The following is a 23,924-nucleotide window of genomic DNA, read 5'->3' on the forward strand; positions in this document are numbered from 1 at the left end:
CGGTGCTTTCTGCATGCAACCTAGATTGGCACAAACAACATGAGCAAACCCAGTGGCACATTTACAGAGAAGCAGAGATGTCTCATTTCTCATGATTAGCAGAAGGTTAATGTATTCTCTACAGAATGTTTGATCTTGTCACCCTAAAAGCTGATAGGAATATCTGTTCCCAAGTAACTAAACTGTCTAACAAAATCCTCAAACTAATACAAGAAAGTTTGGAAATCAAAAGGGGGGTTATTTATTTGTGGAATTTATATACCACCCCCATCAAACCAGTCTCAGAGCAGTGTACAACTTTTAAATACACAATATACAATATTAAGTAATCAATAACATTCAATAAAATAAGCATTTAAAGTTTAAACCCATTCTTTGAACCCATTTAAAACTTCCGATCTAATTCACAACTGAAAAAATAAACAGTAGACGCTGTGGGTGGGGGGAGGGGGGCAACTTAGTGAGTTCTGTCAGGGCTCTGATCTCATCCGGGGGCTTATCCCACCATGTGGGGGCCAGGACCATAAAGGCCCTGTCCCTGATTGAGGCCAATCATACATTCTTGAGGCCTGGGACTCTCAGCTGGTGGGCATTGGCTGAATGCAGTGTTTTCCAGAGGACATGCAGACAGGTGGTCCCTGAGATATGCAGGGCCCAGACTACATATAGCTTTGAAGGTCAGTACCAAAACCTTGAACCAGATCCATAATTCAACTGGAAGCCAGTGCAGCTGCTGAAGAACTGGTTTTATATAGGCTCCTCAAGTTGTTTGTGTGAGAACCCAAGCCGCTGCATTTTGGACCAGCTGCAATTTCCAGATCAGGGACAAGAGAAGTCGTGCATAGAGCAAGTTACAGTAATCAAGCCTCAGGGCAAAGATGGAAGCACAGTGATTTATCAAAACCAAGCTGTAAAACTCACTATTTTAGTCTCAAATTAGTCTGCTAGGTGAAAGCACAAATATATAAGAGCTTGAATTCTGATGAAATGGCACTTACTTGGGCATAAGCCTGCCAGGTTAAACACTTCAAAGTCTCGCCAATTTCAGCGGGAGATATTTCACTATCAATTTGATTTTCCCACTGAACTTAAATGGGATATGGTATCGCATCCCTTTTGCTGGATTGATGGATCCTGTGCGATTTGTGAAGCTAGACTTCAGAATTCACTACCGTGCTTGTGTAAAGTGTTCGTTGTACACTTTTTCAGAAAGGCCATTTGTCTTGGGCCAAGTAGGTCAAGGACTAACAGATTTTAAACAGGAGCAAACAGCAGCATTCATGGGCTAGATAGTGAAGAAACATTTCACATCTTGCAAAAATCAATCACAGAACTGCAAGCCTGGCAAGAATCATCTGTATTCCGAAGCCATCTGCTGAGGCACGGTCCTGCTTCACAAAACATTCCTAACACATTAGGCTAGCAGCTGGGCAAATCCAGCCCAAATAAACCTGCCAGCGCAACTTTCACTGCTGTTGTGTTTGTGGCCACCTGCTGGTAGCTGGACTCTGATGCTGGTGATGGCTCAGCAGGAAGGAAGGATCACCTGAGGCTGCCCTCAAAGCCATCCCTCAGCTGTTTCCCCCTCTTCCACACAGTTCCCCAGGAAACTCGGAAAGCAAGACAGCAGAGCATACATGGCTCGCTGTGCTACGCTCTGAACAGATCTGAGGAATTGAGGTGGAGAGGTCATTTACTTCTCCAGCTCTTGGGTAAGAGGGTAGAGATGAACAGGTGGAGGTGAGAGGAGTTGCAAGAGCAGCAAGCGTGAGGTGGCAACAGAGGAGGCGGAGACTGTGGCCTTCCAAAATCCACTGTTTCTCTTAGCCTAATTGTATAGTCAGTCCTGTCTGAATCTTTAACACAATGAGAGAAATAGCAAACGGAATAGATATGGAATCACACATGCAGAGCTCTGGTGCCCTGCAACCTCATTTCTTCTTCTTCTTCTTTGCCTGGAACAACATTACCAGCATTCTTAAGCTCCATCTCCAGTCTTCTTTGTGAGCAGCTGAGAGGCTCCTTGGCCTTGCTGGTGGGGTTGTGTGGATGTGGATGTGTCTGTGGGGGGCGGGGGAGCAGGTTTTTATTGTAAATTGTTTGTTTCCAGGATCAGAACTGATCTCCCCCACTTCAGGGTATTGTTAGCTCAGTCTCCTTGGCCTTTCTAAAGTTAACTGAAACTAGGGGCCTGCTTTTACAATCTAGAAAATGGTATGGAGGAGTTAGACTCCCTGCCCTATGGTTTTTAAGAGGATAACTAAGTTGGGGGACCAATACAGATCCATAACACATACTGGGATTGCTGATTGAAATACAGGCTATATGCCCAATCAACCATGGTTCTGTTCTGTTGTCCTAGGATTAGAACTCAGGACTTCTCAGTCAGTCAAAACAGGAAGCCCACAGTTTAGCATAAGACAGCATGTGTGCACAGATATCTATTTTTAAGACAGTGCTATGTCAATTATTCAACATTTAGAATAGCCTTTAGTTTAAAAGAGGGCATCTACTACTTTTAAATAAATGAGGGACCTTCTTGTAGCGAAAAATGGTATGTTCGTCCAACACAACGATCCAATTGATTGTCCCTCTGTGTGACAAACAAAGCAGCTCATAGCTTCTCCTGAAGGAAGTTAGAAAACCAGACTAGGACTGGGTTTAAATGTCAACTATAGAAGAATATTGGGAGGACCAACCAACCAGTCAGAACTCAGAAGCTAAGCAGGGTCGGCCCTGGCTAGCACTTGGAAGGGCGACCTCCAAGGAACACCTCAGAGTTGTGACATTGGGGCAGGCAATGGTAAACTAACTACCTCTGAACACCTGCCTGGCAGCCAGATAATCTTAGGACCTCCTGGCAATATTACACATATGCCATAAAACAAATAACTGGGAGGACCATGGGACAGCCACTCTCTCAGCTTAACCCACCTCACAGGACTGTTGTGAGGATGGAATAGAGAACCATGTACACTCTGGGCTTTTCTGCATGCCATAAATGTAACATCAAGCTTATCTTGTGAAGACGCTATATTCCAGCCGCTCCACATGACGTTGTCAACCTCTCGCTACATCCGCCATTTTAAAGTGTAAGTTGGTGAATCCACAAAAGTGGATTCACCAACCTAAAAAGCACTATCCCCCAGTGGACAACCAGCAGGCCTCCAGAAAAAGAAATGTATGGAGGCAAAGAAGGGCTCCCTTCGCCTCCAACGTCCCACCTTCGCACCTGTCTCCCTCTCCCTTCTTCCCGGGGCCAGGAATTTCTTTTTTTTTTAAGACGAATTGCCTGGAGCAATGAATAGGCGGACATGTGCCTCGGCAAGCCTCCAGATACTTTATAATCAGGTTGAAATTTCACACAGGTTACAATTTAACACAACCTCACCAACGCAAGATTCTCATTGTGTGCCTGGGAACTCCCCGTGTAAAGATTGTCTGTGCCTCTATGAATATGTAGAGCCTCTTGTGGCGCAGAGTGGTAAGGCAGCAGAAATGTTGTCTGAAAGCTCTGCCCATGAGGCTGGGAGTTCAATCCCAGCAGCTGGCTCAAAGTTGACTCAGCCTTCCATCCTTCCGAGGTCAGTAAAATGAGTACCCAGCTTGCTGGGGGGTAAACGGTAATGACTGGGGAAGGCAGTCTGCCATGAAAAACGCTAGAAGGCGTCACCCCAAGGGTCAGACATGACTCGGTGCTTGCACAGGGGATGCCTTTACCTTTACCTATGAATATGTGAATAGGCAGTTCAATGAATAAATCACCCGGAAGTGCTGGAAGGGGGTTGGTTGCCCAAGGTGATTGACAGTGGTAAGCAGGCCAAACATAAGCCTAAAGCGCGTTGCTCTATCTTCTCCCTTTTCCGGAAGTGAGTGAGGAGTGCAAGACATGCAAACACAGCCAGAAACATGCGAGACAGCTCAAGAGGTGCGGAGTGCTGGTGAGTCACGATTCATTCTAGCGCTTTGCCATACAGCAGGCTTCACGCTATAATGGCCAATGTACGGAAAAACCCACTGTGCTTCTTGGGAGATGAAACTGTGATGACTGACATACAGGCCCGGAGAAATATTCTCCCTTGTCAGCAAGTCATACATATGCTGAAGAAACCCACGCTTTAATTCTACATATGGAAACAGCTGCTGTTCTGATTCCCACAAATACTGCCGTGAATTACATACTTGATCCTGGATTCATGCAGCCATTTCCTGCTTGCTCATACATTGAGAAGATATGGACAGACACCATTTGATAGCTGTGGATTGTGAATGGTAAGATGTGATTGATTTCTGCAAGATGTGCAATCCTAAGCAGAGTTATACCTTCTGAATCCCCTTGGAGTCACCTTTCTTTGGTCTGCAGGCGCTGTAAATCTCCAACAGGAACTCCAAGACTCAGCTTTTGATTGCTGCATCTATGATACTACTGAACCAATCCTTAGACTCCTCCTCTCAGAAGACAAGGCAGCGCCTCTCCCAATATGTCCCGCAGGGAACACTGCGTTCTGCTAACACCACTAGGTAATCCCTGTCCTAAAGATGTTCTTCTGGCTCTGACCTGGTGGAATGCAAGCGGGCCTTGATGGAGCAGACAGAAGTTCCACAGGGCCTGCAACACAGCACTCTTCTGCTAGGCTTCTGGTCGAGGCCATGGTGGTCTGGAAATGATACTGACCTCCCTCCCTCCCCTTGGCTCTCTCTTATTTTAGACCATCCCCAGTCCAGTTAGCCCGTGGAGGGGAGGGTATTTAAGGGAGTTGGGTTTTACTGTATTATTATTACTATAAATCACTGTCCTGAGCCCACTTGCAGGGAGGGGTGGTATAGAAATCAAAGCTCTGGAAACAAGGAGGGAGGTAATGAATGGTGCAACAGCTGGAACACTAGATAACAGCCTAAGAGGCCTAAACCCACCTGGAAGCACATGAAGACACCTTACAACATTGTCTGAGCCCTGGCCTGTTTCAAGGTCACTCCTTCCAGTGCCATGCAGCAGTCACAACAGCACTTTGGCTTTCCAGAACGTTTATGCTGCCTCACTAACCTGGTGGCTTATGGCTAAATGGGAGGAAGAGGAAACAAGAGATTTGGCACTTAATAAGCCATCATCAGGGGTGGGCATTAACCCACGCCTCCCACATCCAAGCTCAGTGCTCTATCCAGTGAACCACATCATCCCACAACAATAGATCCTCCTTTATTTCAAAACAAATATCCAGGACACATGCTATCTTCTCAGTTTCCCCAATGATGGATCAATTAATCCAAAGCCCTAAAAGAAATGAGGCAAAATTCCAGGATCCCTTTACAGGAGACAATTGTTCCTTGTGGAAATACAAATGCATTGTAGTTATCTGCTGCCTCCTTCAGGCTATTCCTAACATTACCAGTACTTCTGAACAGCTGGTTCTTCTTGGTTCCAGCCACCCAGACTGTTTCTATTACTGTCCAGGGCGACATGTTAGGAAACAGAGTTCTGCTAAGTGTCAGGACAAATACTGGGGACTGGGAATGGTGGCTGACATGTCGGTGGGCTCAGGGCAGTTACGGAAAAGTGCTTTCTTTGGGAAGTCTTAGCAGCTTGTCAAATAAGCACTGCTACTGAGGCAGATGTCCTGATTTCACACCCCAGCTGGGTTTGCTCTGGCTACCAATGGGATAAACTTACAGGGGAGACAAAAGACAAGACAGGGGATATAACAACACACTACATCCTTCACATTTGAAGGCAATAGTCCCAATGTTGGTGAGAGAGAGAAGGGCTGTAACTTAGTGACCTGATTACCTCAACTTCTACAAACATGGTGAAAAAAGGCACCTAGTCACTTGTCTAATCCAGCCTTTCTCAACCCTTTGATCACCGAAAAACCCCTGAAACATTCTTCAGGCTTTCAGAAGCCCCAGAAGTGGCACCTAAGGCCTTCCCCTTCCCACCCTCTCCAGGCCTGTCATTGGCCATTTGGGGAGGGGTGGGTGGTTAACATGGCCATATATGGTCACATCACCTGCTATATGTTTAACAAATTTAAAAAATATATAAAATTTAATTAACTCCCACCTGTTCAGGAAACCTTTCCAGGACCATCAAGAAACCCTGGTCTAATCCTACGGAGGTTGGGTGGTACACAAGGCATCTTACATGATTAGCCTCAAGGTTCTTCTTTATTACTTTTTTTGGGGGGAAATCCAGGCCTAACTTCCCATGCATATATTTGGCGGCTGAAGACAGGCAGATGAAGATGTTGAGTGTTTTACCTGCTGTTTTATTTTCTCAAATGGTGAAACAACAAATTCCTCATTGTACTATATTAACAAAATGCAGAAGAGGATGGTACAAAATGGTTTCTGGGATGGACAGAAACCCCTGTTGTGTTACACCCCTTATCTGAAAAATCTGACAAATGAAACATAAAACAGTACTCTTACCTGAAATAAATGCAATGGCAAACCTCTGCCCATTCACTGATAGAAACAAGCAAATGCATTTATAGTTCACTGAGATAGCTTTATTATTTTGTCTGACATCAAGCAACAAATAGCTACAGAAATAAATCTAAGGGGTAACCAGCTGATTTTTTTCCCTGTGACTTCATGTGATAAACTCACAGGGGACTCACAGGGGACAAGTAGGATTGCAGAATCATTTTTAAAAGCTGAAATAATCTTTTTTTTCCCCCTGCAGCTCTACTGTATCTGTAGTTAACCAGCTGCTCTGATGTTTTTTGGAATCTCATATCGTCCTTTGTACTTGTGGTTTTCACCCCCCAAAATGTAACGAGCAAAAATAGCCAATCTTCGTCGAAATGATTTCAAACCAGTTACTCATCACAGCCCCCATTTTCCCTCTCAATCATGTCAGTTGAAATGGAGTGCAATTCATCCCAGAGACTTTTGGAAAAAAGAAGAAATGCTACAAGTTGGCATTTAGCATCCCAATTCCTTGGCACTCAATAATGTAAGCATCCTTGGATGATTCTTCATCTTCTGATTTTGTCACTGTAAACTTGGCCTGCAATGAAGTTATTTGAAATGTTCAACAAACAACTTTACAGTTATTTGAAAAATCATTCTGAGCAGTGGGCAAGAGTTAACAATATTAAAACTCTAAAAACAGAACATTAAAAAAATTGATATAATAAAATGCACTATGAAAACAAGGCAGCCAAAAACTCAGATGTTCAAAGCCTGAATAAGGAAAATAAGGGTCTCCACCTGTCGTTTGAATTTAGTTAAGATTTATATATTGGGAATATGGATTTATCTCCTTTCTGGCCCCTGCAGTCAAGGCAGTCCAAACAGCCACAATATAGCACACATCTCACAGAAACATCACCAAAATGGGAAAGAAACACCAGCACATTCCACAGCTGCAATAACCGCACTGCAGAACCAAAACCCTGCCGCTAAACTAGGCAAAGGACCCACTTGGGAGTACTGACTTGCCAGTGGACTTGAATAAATACTCACCTTGGTCAGCTGTTCTGCAAAGTGTATAGCAGTTTGTGTGTGAAGGGTAATGGGTCCAGTTTTCACTCTAGAGACCCCGTTTGCTAAAGCCATGAAAATGATCAGCTTCAGAAGTGGGGGAAATGAAGAATAATCATTAGTGACATCATATTACTCTCCAGACAGCTAAAGAAAATCAAACCAATCTTCCTCATCAATGAGCTCTAAAGATCAACCAGACATGACGGCCTCCCCATTTATTGATGTATTTATTTGAATGTATAGACCGCCCTCTGTGCCGAAGCGGACTGATGACCATGAAGGCCCAATAGTGACTGGGCATGAAACACAACAGGCTGAGACATTCTTGCTCCCCCTTTGCACCTTAGCAAGTATCAAAATGGCCAGACACCCATCCGTCCCCCACAGCTGCTTCAACACTAGAACAAGGCACAGAGATGTGGAATAAGAGCACTGCAGGCCCAATCAGGCTCTCAGAGCATTTTTAAATGACTTTAAAAGGGTGGTGGCACCCCCATGGTGGACATGAGGATGCCATCACATCTTTGACCCTTACATATGTCGTCTCTATTAAGCCCATCAATATTTGTTCATTCTTATTTATTGGAAGTGCAGGTAAATCATAATAGAACATTATTTAAAAATCAAAGAAGTGACTAAAATCTACATTTACCAGTTTAACCTAGTATTCCAAGCTTAGGCCTACATATTTCAAAGGGAAAATGTCGCCAAGAATCATTTAAAAGGTATCTTTGCTATCTGGATGTAGTTCATAGCTAGGGTACTTTTGATTAATTGTATAGATTGTAATGACAAAGTGGGAAGCAAGCGATGTATATAGCGCCCTAGCTGCTTTGCATTAGCCACAGATTTCAGTTTCTTTAAAAGGCACAATTCTAGTCCTGCAAAGTTGGCATGAAAATATGTATTCAAAGCTGGGATGAAATCTCAGAAGCCAGAAAACAGCTTGAATACGGTAATGAAAGAGAACATGAATACCCTACCTTAGCTCCCTGCTATCTAGTATGAAGAGAATAAATTATGCAAACTTTAATTTGCATAATACATACACATTTTGGGGTTAGGGTTTTTTTAAAATATGTATAGCTATAGTTATAGATCAAAAGTACATTATTTTATCTGCTAATTTGTGCTCATAAAATAAAAGAAAAACAGTTCATATGTTGGTGTAATATACTCCCAAAATGCCAATCTATAGGAAAAGAATGAATGATTCTTCTGATTTCTCTCTGCAGTCCTTACTAAGTGAGAGAACTGCTGTATTTATTTGGTAACCTCTATGCTACTTCCCCAGGGAACCTGTCCGAGGCCATATATATTGAAATCATAAAACATCATCATATGGCATTAAAACCCAACCAGAGCATAAAACACAGGGTACTTTAAAATGAGATTTAAATATTTCTCATGCTCCAATTCTTACCTGGTCTTGCAGATAATCATCCACAGCTCCGCCATGTTGAAGATTTCCAAGCAACATCTCGGCAGCTTCAATTCCAACTTTGTCCGAGGTTTTACCTGGGTGAAAAAAGTACGTAGAAATTTAGCAAAAGCTCCCAAGTATGACTGCCTCTTTAATAAATTAAAACTGTAACCGCAGACTGCAACATTATGCTATTTACAACATAGCAGGACTTTGTTCAGAAGGATGGGGCGGGGGAGGAGGGGAAGGAAAGAGACATTTGGTAGGCACAATCTTTCTCGTCCACAACAAGTAGAAACTACATATATAGAAGTTTGTCTCAAATGGACCCGCATCTTCAGCTGGAGATAGAAGAGAAAGGTTCTACATGTGATAAATAGCCATTTTACACATTACAGTTAACATGTGAGAACAAATCCTGTGAACTGGACGTATATTATAAATCAAACCTCAAAAAATGTGGGATTTTACTGACAGTTGTTATTAAGAAGAAGAAGAGTTGGTTCTTATATGCCGCTTTTCCCTACCCGAAGGAGGCTCAAAGCGGCTTACAGTCGCCTTCCCATTCCTCTCCCCACAACAGACACCCTGTGGGGTGGGTGAGGCTGAGAGAGCCCTGATATCACTGCTCGGTCAGAACAGTTTTATCAGTGCTGTGGCGAGCCCAAGGTCAGCCAGCTGGTTGCATGTGAGGGAACGCAGAATCGAACCCGGCATGCCAGATTAGAAGTCCGCACTCCTAACCACTACACCATACTGGCTCACAGTAAATCACAGCTGCCTGGATAAGGAAAACACAAATAAGGAAAAATAAGAAGTCATCATTAAATGTATCTAAGTCCTGCAAAGTTGGCATGAAAATATGTATTCAAAGCTGGGATGAAATCTCAGAATCCAGAAAACAGCTTGACTTTAGACTGTTCCATGTATTATTTATGTTTGATGTAAACCGCCCTGAGCCTCCGGGGAGGGCGGTACAGAAATATAGTAAGTAAGTAAGTAAGTAAGTAAGTAAGTAAATAAATAAATAAATAAATAAGAACCTCACTGCAATAGCAGAATTCTCACCTCTTTTACCAAGCGATGAACCGGCTAGTAAACAGCCTGTAGAAGTCTCTGCAACAATGCTAAACAGGGGAGGAAAAAGCTGTTACAGATCAAAACATGCACATACAGAATGCACCCCATACTGGGCACTGGAAAAACACAAGGGTCAAACTTGACAGATATTCTGGGCCCAAATCAACTCTTAAAAATTAAAGGCCAAAATCCAACCAAGAATTTAGGGCAGCTTCTACATTGAGGACAATTGTCTGCTGAGATTGCTGCTGTGCATGGAAAGCCATCCTCAGCAATGCAGATGCCTCCCTATAGAGATTTATTATTATTATTACCATATTACTATATTTATTACTATATTATATAAGAGCCTCTTGTGGCGCAGAGTGGTAAGGCAGCCGTCTGAAAGCTTTGCCCATGAGGCTGGGAGTTCAATCCCAGCAGCCGGCTCAAGGTTGACTCAGCCTTCCATACTTCCGAGGTCGGTAAAATGAGTACCCAGCTTGCTGGGGGGTAAACGGTAATGACTGGGGAAGGCACTGGCAAACCACCCCGTATTGAGTCTGCCATGAAAACGCTGGAGGGCGTCACCCCAAGGGTCAGACATGACTCGGTGCTTGCACAGGGGATACCTTTACCTTTACCTTTATTACTATATTTATTGGCCGCCTCTCCCTAGAATAGGCTCAGGACAGCTAACATCAATAAAAGGCATATACAAATAAATATCAAAGCATTCAAAACTAATTTTAAAAATTGTTAACCAAAAAACTCTCTCGAGTGCTCCAGATCTGACCACTTGGGACAGAGTAATTCTGGAATCAATTTTGTGTTCAGATTTCAAGATGGTTGGGGAGGTGGGGAGAATTTCCCCTCCCACCTGGCTTTTTGCCCTAAAATATAGATTAAAAAAAAGAAGAAGCCTACAAGTGGTGGTGGTGGAGAAATGGCACCAAACACAGTGTTGGGGAACTGCAGAAATCCATCCCTTCCATACTTTCCTAAACCCCTTTTTGATATGACCTTCCAGAAAACAGCATACCAAAGCCGGGGCTCATTCTGCAAATGCAGGGTTATGCACGTTCAATGTGCTTTTGCGCTGGACTTTCTTGTGCAGTCTAGTTCTAATATGCATTGCAATGGGCCCTGGCTTAGGAAACCTGCAGCAGAGCCTGGGAGAATCAAGGATGTCAGTGGAAGCAGGACAATGTCACAAGGAAACTCAGTTTAAATTTACTGCAAGGGGGAGGGCAGGGGGCTGACCTACATGCATCCACAAGCCTTTGAGTTAAAAGAGATTATTGCTGCATCTAATTGTGTGGCTAATGAAAGTGACTGACAATCAAGAAGAGGGACTCTACATATTCAGAAAACTACTATGCACAGAAAAATATGACATTTTCAAACCAAAAGGGGGAAATGACCTTTCAAAATGGCCTGATGGAGATGAAATCTGCTCAGATAAGAATGGAATGCCGAGTTTAAAAGGCAGATAGGAGAGGTTCGCCTCCTTAAGCCACTGAGACTGTAACAAAACAAACATATTTTCCCACAAAGAAGCATAATGGGATTCTCTCTCCTGGGGAAAACATTCTATCAAGAGCTGAGCTTTCCCCCTTGGTCAGCTCTGCCCCCTGGCTGCTTAGGCCTTGAACAGGAGCTGCAACCTTAGGCTGCTTTATTAGTAAGTGTTTCAACATTGGTTTGTATTTAGTCATGGCGTTTTGTATTTGTTAGCAGCCTTGAGTGTTCTTTTTAAACAGAAAGCTAGGTGTTATCATACCATATAAATACATAGATGCACGAAGCAACTAGCTCTCATTTCAAGACAACTGAATGAATGGATACCAACACCAAAAGAAGCACTGTATCAAACATGATTTCATTGCAGGAGGGAAAAAAACTCAATATATTCTCTTGACAATTTTTTGTTAGGAAGCGTAAATCTAGAGAGTCACAGATAACTGGCTTATACATTTAATTTCTGAATCAGTAACTAAGAACACAAACAGATGGGAATTTTATCTCCCCCAAAGCCACACAATGGTCATTCTTATCCACGCACCAGAACTTGCCTAGTCTCAGCCCACCGTACCCCTTGATAGGCCAGACACAAAATTTGGAGACCGTTTGGAGTGGTTTCTGAAGTGCTGCATTCTGAAGGTGAAGCTCTGGTAGCCTTGTAAAGTGTGCATTTTATTTGTAGAAAAAAAATTGGTCTCCTTGATTTTTACACTACATTTGTACCCCTTTATATTAGGGACGGTATGGATTAAAAAGAATGCCAGAGATGAAGTTGATAAGTAAAATGCTTCTTTGTTTTTCAGCTATGCAAACTTGGTTTAGTATTTTTTAATTTACATCAGTTCCAACAAAAAAAGCTATATACAGGTCACACACTCACCCTCTTTTATATGCAGAACTTGCCCCACGAAAACTCATTACAGTTGTTTAAATCTAAGTAATTCAACATCAGGTACTTCCGTTAGAATAGCCCACTTTGAAGCCAAGGCTGTTGCCCGGTTTGTCCACTGAGCAGAACTGCCAGCAGGGCTCATCTACTCACATTATTCCACTTCCACTTCCAAAGGCTTCATTCTCAAGTTCTTGAACAGCCTGAATGTTGACGTAGAGATCCCGGATTTCCTTTCTGATACACCTCACCGCGGCCGACGCCATGTCCTTTGCTAACTAACAGCAGCAAGCAAAAATGATCCAGCAGTTACAGACAAAATGATACAGCAGTTATCATTTAAGAAAGATCTGACACAGATGCCCATTTTTCAGAACAAAGAGTCAGCCACTGTAATTCATGCCTTGATAACTTTTAGACTGGACTACTGTAGTGTACCCAATGTAAGGCTCCCTTTCAAAGCCACCTGCCAGCTTCCTCTAATTCAAAATGTCACCACCTATCTTTCAGCAAGCATAAGCTAAAGGAAATGTGATAGATTGGGCTATTTACAAATACAGCTGCAGGTACCTGAGTGTCTGCCCTGAAAGGACAGATAACTGCTCCCCAGGGCTGCCTGTGGACATGGCTAAATGCATGAACCAGAAGCAGCAGACTCACTATCCCAGGTTTTCACCTGTAAAGAGGTGCTTTCCAGCTTCCATGGAAGGTTTGCAGCATATTCCAGGAAGCTGTGACTACTAACCAAAGAAATGTTCTTGCAATGTGTTTACAGCCACTCTATTAATCCTTCACACTTCTGCTGGGCAATACAGCACTTGAAGCACTTCAGTTTAATAATCCACACAGCCACCCTAGAAGGGAAGCTGGCCTTGTTAATTCCATACTCTGCAGCTGAGAGAACAGTGACTTTCTTAAGTGATTTCCTGGCTCATGCAAAGGGATTTCCTAGCAACCAAGTAACGTATTGCACGACAGCAGGGCTGCAGCCAAACATTGTTGGATACTGTATGATCAGTTGTACAGAAGCCAATATTCACATCTGGATTGTCCTGTGCTTTCAAGACAGAAGCCATCTTCTGAGTCAAGTTCCACTTAAGGAGCGGGTGTTGGCTGTGCCAGCCACCCCCCTTACCCGAACATGGATGCTTAGTTCTCACTTCTGCTAATTAGCTCACCAGTTTCAGCTGCCTGAAGAGAGGAGGGAGAGAAACTTGTGCTTTTTCCAGAAGATTCTTCAATGACAGCTCAAGGATTGGTAAAAGGCTTGTGGTCTGTTATTTCTATAAAATGTATTTCATGTTGATTGGCCATATTGCTATTCCTATATCCTTCGCCCATCCCTATTGCTTGCTTTCCCTTTTGCTACATCTGTATGGAGTTCTGCTACTTGCCTTAGAATGGATTTGCTAAAATTCTAGGAAGATTTATGTCACCAAAACTTTATCCAGTGAGCATATCTAGACAGCTAGTTATATTATTTTCTGTGTCAGTCACTGTTTGTCAATGCAGAAGGGACAAGCTCTGGTTTGTACAGTATAATTTATCTTTTGGTGTTTAATTAGGTTTTCTCTGATTTTGATGTTTTAGTATGCCAAGAAAAGGTGTTTTGAGTCTATTATTTTCTGTGTATGCACCTACCAGTGAAATAATACTGCATTTAAAAGCTTTTTTTATTTCAATAAAGCTTTATTCTGCTTTATGATGGGTAGCTGTAAGTCCATTGGACCAAAACCAGGTTAAATTTAGCTATTATCACAGAGAGGCTTGCTCCAGGGTCTCAGGTTGTAGACAAGGAAACAAGTGTCTTACACAAGAGAACAAGTGTCTTACACCAAGGTGGGTGTGTGAACCAAACAATCTAGGTGTGAGTGACTGCTATAGCTTAGTGATCGCGCAATATCCAACAGCATGTGTCTGCAGCTCAAATCTGGAGCTATGGCTCTGCAAACAGGTGTACGGGGCTGAGCCCTACTCACTAAACCTTAGACACGTTGCTTCTACATTTCTCATTCCCATTTTGGTGTAACCCGCCTTGACCATATAAGTTAAAGCCCAGTATAATATCATGTTGAATGAGATGATTCTTAGCTTGCTAGCTAAAGTTCCTTGGGATTGCAACCTAATATTTTTAACAGACTGGCTAATACAATTAATAGAATGCTGTAACCCTGATTTACAATGTCTGCTTTAGCACATGCGGCCCCTCCCAAGGTTATGACCAACACTTACTTTCATGGGCAAGGCTCCAGCCACGAAGGCTCGTCCGTGTATCTTGGTCACAGTGCCACGATCCGTTAAATTGACTGGGCTCAACTGCTTAACGGGAAACGTTCGGACTATCACTTCACCACCTCCCTTCGGGTAATAACCCCTGTTAAGCACAATAATTGAACAGTACTAGACTGTCAGCAATACAGATCGAATCATGACACTCTAGAGCCATTTTCTCTTTCAATCTGGAGGGATTATTATCATTGGCGTGGAAGAGTATCACCCACTCTCCTGCTTTTTCAGGCAGAAATGGTACAGACCAGTCACCGGCTGACCACCTCTATGAGAACGAGGTCTATCTGGGGCTAAAGTGGATGATCTGGTCCAGCACAGACTATTCTCAGGCACTCAGCAATCGGGTATTAACGTAAATAACACAAGAAAGTCAAAGGCAATTTAAACATTGCATGGAACATGACCTAAATCTTTTGCTTCTAGCCTGGGTGTTGTTCCATGAACAACATGAGTTGTGTATGTGGCTTTTGCCTCACAAAACAAAGAGAAGCAATCTGACTCAGAATGGCTCCTAGCAGTTCATGACTAACACAAGATGCCCTTCAATTGATATCAGCATTGTCAGAACTCTCCTAATAGTATATTTTATTGATATTTTTAAATCATTTTTCTGCCATAGCAATCAAAATCAGGCTATCAATATATAGTTCTCCTAATCTGTAGTCTTAACTAAGAAATTTCCCCATGTGATCAGACAAGGAAAATTTCCCCAAAACTGGAAGGATGGACAATTTGATGCATATCATCAGCAGGTTAGTAAATGTTTTTGTAATCCAAGTCACACAAGGGCATTTAAGGCCATTTTAATTCCAAGGTGACCAATCTACACCTGGTATTAGTATCTGAACGGAGGATCAGTGCCTGCTACTTAGGAATAGCTTCTTCTGCCACTGCTAACACACATATCTGCAGTGTTGGAATAAAATAACCTAATTCTAATATGGAAAGAGTTGCTTCTTGATCTCACCTAACTGGAAACAGTTTTACAAGCACAGGACACTGTCAGTCACTATGGCAGGGATTATAACGGCCTACAATTGTAGTAACCCCCTGAGCACCCATGACTTATGATGCAATTAAATCAAACAATGCAATGTAATCCTGTCTAAGCAAAGCATAAAAATTAAGGCATAAACAATCTATGCTTTAATTTCAGAACTTTTAAAAGTTGAATTAGAGAAACTACCACTTCCTTCATCATAGGTACCATTAGATTTTCTTCCCAAAGCTATGTTATTCTAGTTTGCTGGCAAAAAATCAAGTATTATCTCCAAAATACTGGTGTTGTCCTTTGCCCTGGAACTGCAAACACTTTAAAACAACTGGGAAATGAAACCCAAAGTACAATCCTAAATAATGTAATGCCCTTCTAAATCAGTGAGTTCAAAATAGTGCCCGCATGTGTGGAATTGCACTGCCACAATCCTAATTTGTCATCTCGAGTGAACACTCATGGTCTGAGGTCACACAACCCTGCAGCTTACCTCCTTTTGATCTCACAGTCCAAAGTCAAATTGAACTTCTCAACCATTGGCTTGAAGACCTGGAGAGTAAAGAGATTGATTGGAAAACACAGATCTGAGTAAAAGATCTTTTCCTTTGGTAATGTGCTAGGAAGAAAACATCTTAGTAGGAAGATGACTATATCAAATAGCCTAATAATCACTTAGTAACGGGGGGGGGGGCAGTAAACGAAAATAACTTTGCTCCCCTTTTTAAGTGTAGCCATTTTCCTTTGCCCTCTTTTCCCATTCTACTACTACTACTAGTAGCAGGAATAAGCACTACTCTTTACATTCACATATATTTCAGTATTCATACATCACGGATAAAGTAGAAGCACATTATCTCTGAACAATATATAAAGTATAATGCATAGAAAGCCCCAACACTGAAGAAAAATGCACTCATAACATCGGGTTAAAACCTTTAACATACAACTGCCTGGTTTCAGGAGCTACCTCTTAACTGGTCATCTGTAACAAGTAAGAATCACTTCCACATGAGCAGGAAAGGAAACTATTGAAATCCAGAACAGAGTTCCTGTCCCCATCCCCTTCTAGGCCATGCACTACAAATAACTAATCTCTGACCTGCGGGCTCTGCTCATGGAATCATTTCGTAGTGGTCTCTGTCAGATTCACACCAAGACCGGACTTCATTGTAAGGCAACAGTAGATACAAATGTTAACTGGACCTGTGAGATTGAAAAGGCCAACTTCAGGCAAGCGAGCCTTCCCTTACCATCACTGTATAGTCAATCTGGGGGGCCATTTCTGCATTAGTGCCACCTTTCAAACGAAGCTCTGAAGGGGCGTCTGCAAACAGCACACAAGGCATTGCTACTTGCATTAACAAGCAAACGCTCCTGAAGTGGGAATGTGAAAGAGACAAAAATGCTTTATTAGGCAGCTAAGATAAGATGACACGTGCAAAGGTCATATAGGATTATTCATAGTGTCAGGTTTATACTCACACTGACAACTGATAAAAGAGCTAATCATTGCCTTTCAACTACGTGATTACGCACATTTACACATGACCAAAATCTAAACACAGGATGGAGTCTTTTGGGGATAGCAAAGAAAACTGTAGATGCCATTTAATAAACCAAACCTACCACTTATTGTTAAAAGGAAAGTCCATCTCTCTCATTCTCTATAAAGTCAGACTAGTTGATTAATTATATTAGATTATGGCAACATGTTATATGTATATATTTTCACTATACGTACATATATTTTCATTTTATTGTTTTAATGCTTTATTTGTTTGCATGACTGCTATGGCTTCGGCTTCAACAATAAATTCAAATTCAGTACTGCAACATGTTCTGCTTGAGTCTGTCATTGAAATGGTAGAAACTAGCAGTAAGGATTCTGACTGGACCCTGCCAAAGAAGGATAAGCTCAAATTGAACCATGAAGCAAGATTTGTGCTTTGCAAACTAAAGTTTTGTGTCAGGTCTACTCACAGTTTTCTATGAACTTTTAAAGTAGTTCTTGGTGATTCGTGGAGGTTAATGGAAAGAGTTGAACGCAAAGGCTTAAAGGGACTCTGAGTCTCTTTAACCCTCATTTTGTTTCCCGCAGAAACAGCTGAGCAATGCGTAGTGCCTCACCACTACTCAGCTGTTTTTCTGAGTTTCTTGTGCAAACCCTTTAACTGGATTTCACAAGAAAAAGAAACAGCTGAGTGGTGGGCAGCACCTCACCACTGCTTGGCTGTTCTTCACTGCTTTTTGTGCAGGCCCTCAGCGGTTTTTTAGACTTTCTGCAAACCCTATTTAAAGGGACTGCAGTCATTTCAACGGGGTTTGTAGGACTACTAACCATGAACTGCTTCAGTATGCCAACAACCTTCCATTTCAGTTTGGTTCATGGTTCAGTCAACCACCACAAACTTACAGGAATCACATTTTTCTGGTTTGTGCTTATCCCTACTCTCATATTGCTCCTGTGCTCTGTTGTCAGCTGCATTGATTACCAGTTTATTTCTGAGACCAATTTAGAGTACTGGCACTGGTTTTTAAAGCTTGGGACCATAATATTTTAAGGGCAACCTCCAGGCCTATGAGCCAGTCCATTAGTTATAATCATAATCTCATCCCCTTGGCCATGTGTTCTTGATGAGGGAGGTCAGATATTGCAGTATATGGAGCAGGGCATTTCCAGTGATAAGCCCCAGCTTATGGAATTTCCTGCCTCAGGAAGTTCAAAATCTGGCCTTCCTGCAGCTGGCAAAATCTTTTATTTTAGAATCCCTTTGATGGATTTTTTAATTACTTTTTTTGCCAAGTTGTTTTTGATCGTTTCTGAGTGCACTATTAACTATTTCCCATTTTAAACATTGGTTTAGGTTTTTAGATGCCTCCGTTTTTAAAGTATGTTTTTATTGCTCTTTATAGAACATTATATTTATCATTTTCTATTTATGGAGTTTATTGATTATAAGGTTATCTGCCTTTGTGGGATGGTGCTGATGTAAGTGAACAGAATGTATCCTAAAATAAACAGAATGCACTGATCTGCAGCCAGTTGCCTTCACATGAGTCTTCTGTGTGTGTTGTAACTCAGCAGGGCCATTCAACAGCCACTAAAGTCTGCCTGATTCTTATTGGCCCTGTATGGGGAATAACTGTCCACCAAGATTACCAACACAAGGCTAGTTTTAGAAAGTTCATTACAGTATTGAATACTCATAGAGTAAAGTTAGAGTTTCCTTACCATAACAGTAAGTCCCTAAAGGTTGTTTCTTTTATTTCAGAATAAACTGCTATAGTAGTGTAATAAATACCCACGCACATACCCTGCTGTTTTGGTGTCTGCCACATGGGTTCCACCCTTGATCTTCCCAGGAATGAAAGTGATTTCTGTTGACCCAATTTTGCCACCTTCCAGCTGCCCATCACACAAGTGTCGAACCATCTCCAATCCTGACAGATGCTGAGGCCTTCAAAGACAGAATTAGAACAGAAATGGAGCCTATCAATAGTCATTCATCACAAAGCATATTACTACCATGTGTCACTTTCACGGGTACTGAGTCGATGATTGAAACATTGGACTTACCAGCAGGGCAAAGTCATCCAAATCTGGTAAGTTCATGTCTTCTCACGCTCCACACAAAGCTATGGAAGTTTTTATATGTTTTTCCAGGTCAGAGTTAGGGTGACTTTCCACACATAAAATGGCCCCGTTCCCGTAACATCATGAGATTCAAGTTGTAACTTTAACAACTTTATTAACTACTAGAACTTGACCTATTAGTCAAGTTCACTAACACAAATGTTAAAAACTCATTCTTCCTCCTTTTTGTAGTGGGAGAATTGCATGGCTTCATCCCCACAAAAGAGAAGAAACCTTCAGGATGGATTTGGATTGAGGATGAGCATCTCCACTGACTCCAAACTGTAGTTGAGGCTGGTGATGGCCTTTTCTCGACAGCTCCTATTTGAAGAAGGAGGAGGAAGAGGAGACAAGGAGCCAAGAGTAGGGGAAGAACTCCACATGTGCCATTGCCAGGGCCTCCTCTGAACCTCTAGTCATCCTGACACTTTCCTGTCGGGCAGGAGAGAGCCCATGCCATTGCTGCCTTCACTGGGAAGCCCAAGGAGGGATCTAAAACCTCAGACCCAGCTGATGCAGCATCTCCTCTATCCAAAGCATCCAACTGGGAGGGCTTCTCCTGCGGGTGATCCAGAACCTTCCTGGAAGAATCTCCTGCCATATAGATCAGTGAGATCTTCCTGCCTTTGTTCTGATTTTCACTTTAATAATTCCCAGGTAAGTGGAACTAAGCTCTGGTGACTGGCAGGAGCAGCGGGGGCTATTCAAACAGGAAGGGTTACCTCACTCTGTCCTGGATAGGCATACAAAAATTTACATAGCCCTGCCTAGAGTGAGAGATGGCATGACTTAACTAGTTTGGATGACCCCCCACCACCACCACCACTGAAGGAGAAGCTATTATTTACTGGGCTACCAGTAGCAAAGTTACCTGTTTATTACATTTTTATCTCCGCCTTCCTCCATAAAGTTCAGAGTGGCATGCACTCTCCTCCATTTTACCCTAACAACAGTCCTATGATGTAGACAAGGCCGATAGAAAGTGACCAGCCTCTGGTTACCCAGTGAGCTGGATGGAAAAGTGGGGAGTTGAACTTGGGTCACTCTAGTCTGACCATTATGCCACACCAACCCTAGGCAATCAAGAGACTAGCAGAAAGTATGCTATGGTGCTTTTGCCAGTCAGAGAGGGACTGATGAAATGCTAGTCCATTTGCGTGTGTCTTTGTAGTGGTAGCTAAAAAGTGTAAAGGGGCACTATTACAACTCACCCCTCCTTCACAAAAAGTGACTGACACAAAAGATTTTGTTGTTGGCCTGCATGCGAGCAGATCTTGGATAAGCCATTACAATAACACTCTAGCATTCCTTTCCTTCCCTCCCAGGAAAGAACTGTCACAGCATTTTTGCAACTCCAATGGTACCAGACACTCTTCTTAATGAGCAGCCTTTAGTTTCCTATATTTGGAAATGTAAACATGCCTAAACACCAGTCTCAAATAGACTGCATCTGTGGGCAGCAGATTAATTGAACAGACTTCTGGTGCCTGATCTATCAGTCTCATAAACAGAAATATTTCTTACAGACTGTTGATGGATTAACTGAAAGGTCTGATCCAGATATTCTCTGCGCTTTGCCAAATAATCAGAACATTAATGCCAAGGTAATTTCTCTTTTCAGGAGATTCACAGAAGTTCCAACAAACATTTACTGCTGATTTTTAAGAGTGATCAGCTGATTTGAGTGCCATTGTTGTGTTCACTAGATATATATGTGATCCCTGATCATATAAGCCTATGTATGAGGTTGTTGAATGGGAAAAGGGGTGTCTATGTGAAAGGCATCTTAAACAGCATTAAACAGCCACTGGTCTGGATTCCCTATGGTAGGATTCATTTCCAGACAGGGATGAAAACAACTTTCCTTAGGGTTGCTAACAAGCGTGGAAAAGAAGTCCTATCATTTTAATAGAGGATTAATGTGTGGACAGCTGAAAATGTTCATGTCCTGGAAGTTAATAACATCCTCTGCTTAAAAAACAACAGCCTTGAGAAACAGAACCCTTTTCAAGTGTCATCTGTCTGTGTGCATCTATTAAACGGTCAGAACATTTTCCTCCATGCTTGATTCTCCTCTAGCTTACAAAAAGGAGCTTTTACTTTTAAGCCACTGACATATGCTGAGGCTCATAACCTCTGTACACTTGCTGACAAGACTGGGGAAAAGCACAAGGAGTGAAGGACAAGAGGTAGATGGGTATATTTTTAAAATATATTTATTTACAAAATTATATACTACACTACAGGTGTTATGTTATTATAAACATTCGATTAAATGGAAATAAGCAGGACAGACACTGTCACTGATGTGGTACAGTCAAGATACACAGTGGTCCCCAACCCCCGGTCTGGGGACCGGGTACCAGTCCGCGGATCAGTCGGTACCAGGCCGTGGCTCCTCCTTGTCCTCCTCCCTGGCTGCTGCCTCTGGGGCTGCCCTGCCACTCTGCCATCAGCTCACCTTTGGTGCTCTCCAGTGGCCACCATGGCTGGGATTTCTCCCTCAGCATAGCACTGTGCAGCTGCTACTGGCAGTGCCCCCCAGTGGGGTGCCGGTGGGAAAGCAAGTGGAGCAGGGGCTCAGGTGGCAGCAACGTCCCTCGGCAAAAGACTACCCCCCCCCAGGCCTCAATAAAATTGTCAAGTGTTGACTGGTCCCCGGTGATAAAAACGTTGGGGACCACTGAAGATACAGGTTTACTACTTCAGTGAGGCCTATGAAAAGGATTGGTGTAGACACTTGTCAGCTTGTGATGTTCTATAATCAATTTCCAATATTTCACCAAAAAACTCCCAAACCCCCCCCCCCCAAGCTTTGTTCGCCCTGTTGACAATTACCTAAGGCCAGGCTGACTCCTGCCAGCTCGGATATTTTTCACTCGCAAGGGCTTTCTGAGGAGGCAGCTCAGGGAAGTGGAAACACGCAGGATCTGGCCACCCTGCAAAGAGAAGGGTCGATCAATTATCATTTAGACATTAATATAAGTCGTTGTTCTCTCCAGTGAAGGCCCAAAGGAACTTAAAACATCAATCTCCCTGCTTCCATGTTTTCTTCACAACAGCAACCTATGAGGAAGGCTAGGTTGAGCGAAACTCACCTAAAGTCACCTAGCTAGCAGATTCAAACCTTAGCCCTCCAGCTGACATTCTGCACAGGTTGGATAATGCACTTTAGAATTAGATTGTCCTGTTTTGCACAGGAAAACCCAGCTGCAAAAGCACAATGGCAGTGCATTATCCGATATGTGTGGACTACAGTCCAGGGCATTAACAATTAGACTACAATTGTGCCTTGTTGTGGACAGGGGCTGCCACTCAGAGCTTCTTTTACCAGGGGTCATATAAACTAGGGCTAATCAAGGAAAGGTAAGATTTTAGATATCTGCATAACATCTTTATCTCACTCCTGAGCAATCACAGCTTAATTACAAGGGAAACAATGGCTAAATTTGCCATTGTTTCACTTTTCATTAAGCAGCTAAGGTCCCCAGGACTGATGCCACAACCTGACATCCTATGCTTCTTTCCCAAAATGTTATTGCTGCACTCACGTCCGTTGAGCCTCCTAAAATACTTTACAGCAGTATGACTGCCCTCACAACAAACCCTGTGAAGTAGGTCACTGTTATTAGAAAAGGGCAGGACGTATTTGGGGGAAATCAGCCCCCATAGGGGTGTTCTTCAAATCCTCCCGGGGTACCCTTGTCAGAGTTGCGACTAGAACCCGGCTCCCGCCAGGACCAAGCCCCGATTCCCCCAAGGCCCCCCCCACCCCCACCCCCACCCCCACCCCATTCATTCCTCCAGGCCTGAGGCCTGCGCGATGGGGTCCCCGGCAGCCTCCCTCCGCGCCTGAGCTCACCCCTTCCATAATGCCGCCATCTACCGCCACTTCGTCTCCGTCGCCCATGATGCGGCGCCGCTGGCAAAGCGGAAAGCGCTGAGCCCCGCGCACACGTCGTAGGAAGCCGCGGCAGCTCAGGCGCGTCCCCAGGCCGCTGCAGCGCCGGGCGAAGGGCGAGGGCAGCCCCGGCCGGGAAGCGCCGCCTCCCCTTGGCTCCGCTTCGCCACACGGAGGAGGAGCAGCCGCAGAGCCGGGTTGGCTTTCAGCCGTCGCAGCGACGCTGGATCCACGAGTCGCACAAGCACTCAGGCCCGCCCAGAAGGGGAATAACGAGCCAACCGATTTACAAATAGCGCCAGGAAGATTTTCTGGAGGTGCGAATATTACTATTTGTCCAAACGCCGTGCTTTTTACTTGGGGAAGGAAAAGGACGCCGAGATGTGCGATGAAGGCTTTCTGACGGGCTACGGGAGTGGGTGGAGGGATGCCCAGCAAGCGCTGGCAGGGGCTCATGGGAATTGTAGTCCATTGACATCTGGAGGACCACAGGTTGACTAGCCCTGCCCTAAAGCTAATCTCGACACCACACTGAACCAAGCAGCAACACAATGCGGTCCTAAATAGGCCTCCTTGAAATGCAACCCAACTGAGACTTACACTCAGGTAAGTGGATTCAAGTGGATAGGCCAACAAGAATATTTGAGCCCATGGCACCTTTAAAAACGACAAAGGTGCCATTGGACTCAAACGCAGGTAAGGGGACTCCGATCGGAGGTCACC

General features: G+C 43.4%; 1 protein-coding gene across 1 annotated transcript; it reads right to left on the reverse strand.

The window, feature by feature from the left end:
- Window positions 1-6,384: 6,384 nt before the first annotated feature.
- Window positions 6,385-23,672, reverse strand: RTCA (RNA 3'-terminal phosphate cyclase). Its single transcript, XM_077332879.1, has 11 exons — window positions 23,163-23,672; window positions 22,139-22,239; window positions 18,981-19,124; window positions 16,917-17,040; window positions 16,157-16,215; window positions 14,616-14,757; window positions 12,537-12,661; window positions 9,980-10,038; window positions 8,912-9,006; window positions 7,468-7,572; window positions 6,385-7,009 (listed from the first exon to the last, which is right to left on the reverse strand). The coding sequence occupies exons 1-11, from the start codon at window positions 23,655-23,657 to the stop codon at window positions 6,911-6,913; spliced, it is 1,548 nt and encodes a 515-aa protein (XP_077188994.1). The 5' UTR covers window positions 23,658-23,672; the 3' UTR covers window positions 6,385-6,910.
- Window positions 23,673-23,924: the final 252 nt, after the last annotated feature.

Source organism: Paroedura picta, chromosome 4 (genome assembly GCF_049243985.1).
Source record: "Paroedura picta isolate Pp20150507F chromosome 4, Ppicta_v3.0, whole genome shotgun sequence".
NCBI lineage: Eukaryota > Metazoa > Chordata > Lepidosauria > Squamata > Gekkonidae > Paroedura > Paroedura picta.

Coding starts and splice junctions, on each gene's coding strand:
- RTCA (XM_077332879.1), bottom strand. CDS start 23,657: ATGAGCCCCTGCCAGCGCTTGCTGGGCATCCCTCCACCCACTCCCGTA. Junction 16,216..16,916: donor AGATTGACTATACAGTGATG/GTAAGGGAAGGC, acceptor TTTACTCTCCAG/GTCTTCAAGCCAATGGTTGA. Junction 9,007..9,979: donor TTCATCGCTTGGTAAAAGAG/GTGAGAATTCTG, acceptor TTTTTCACCCAG/GTAAAACCTCGGACAAAGTT.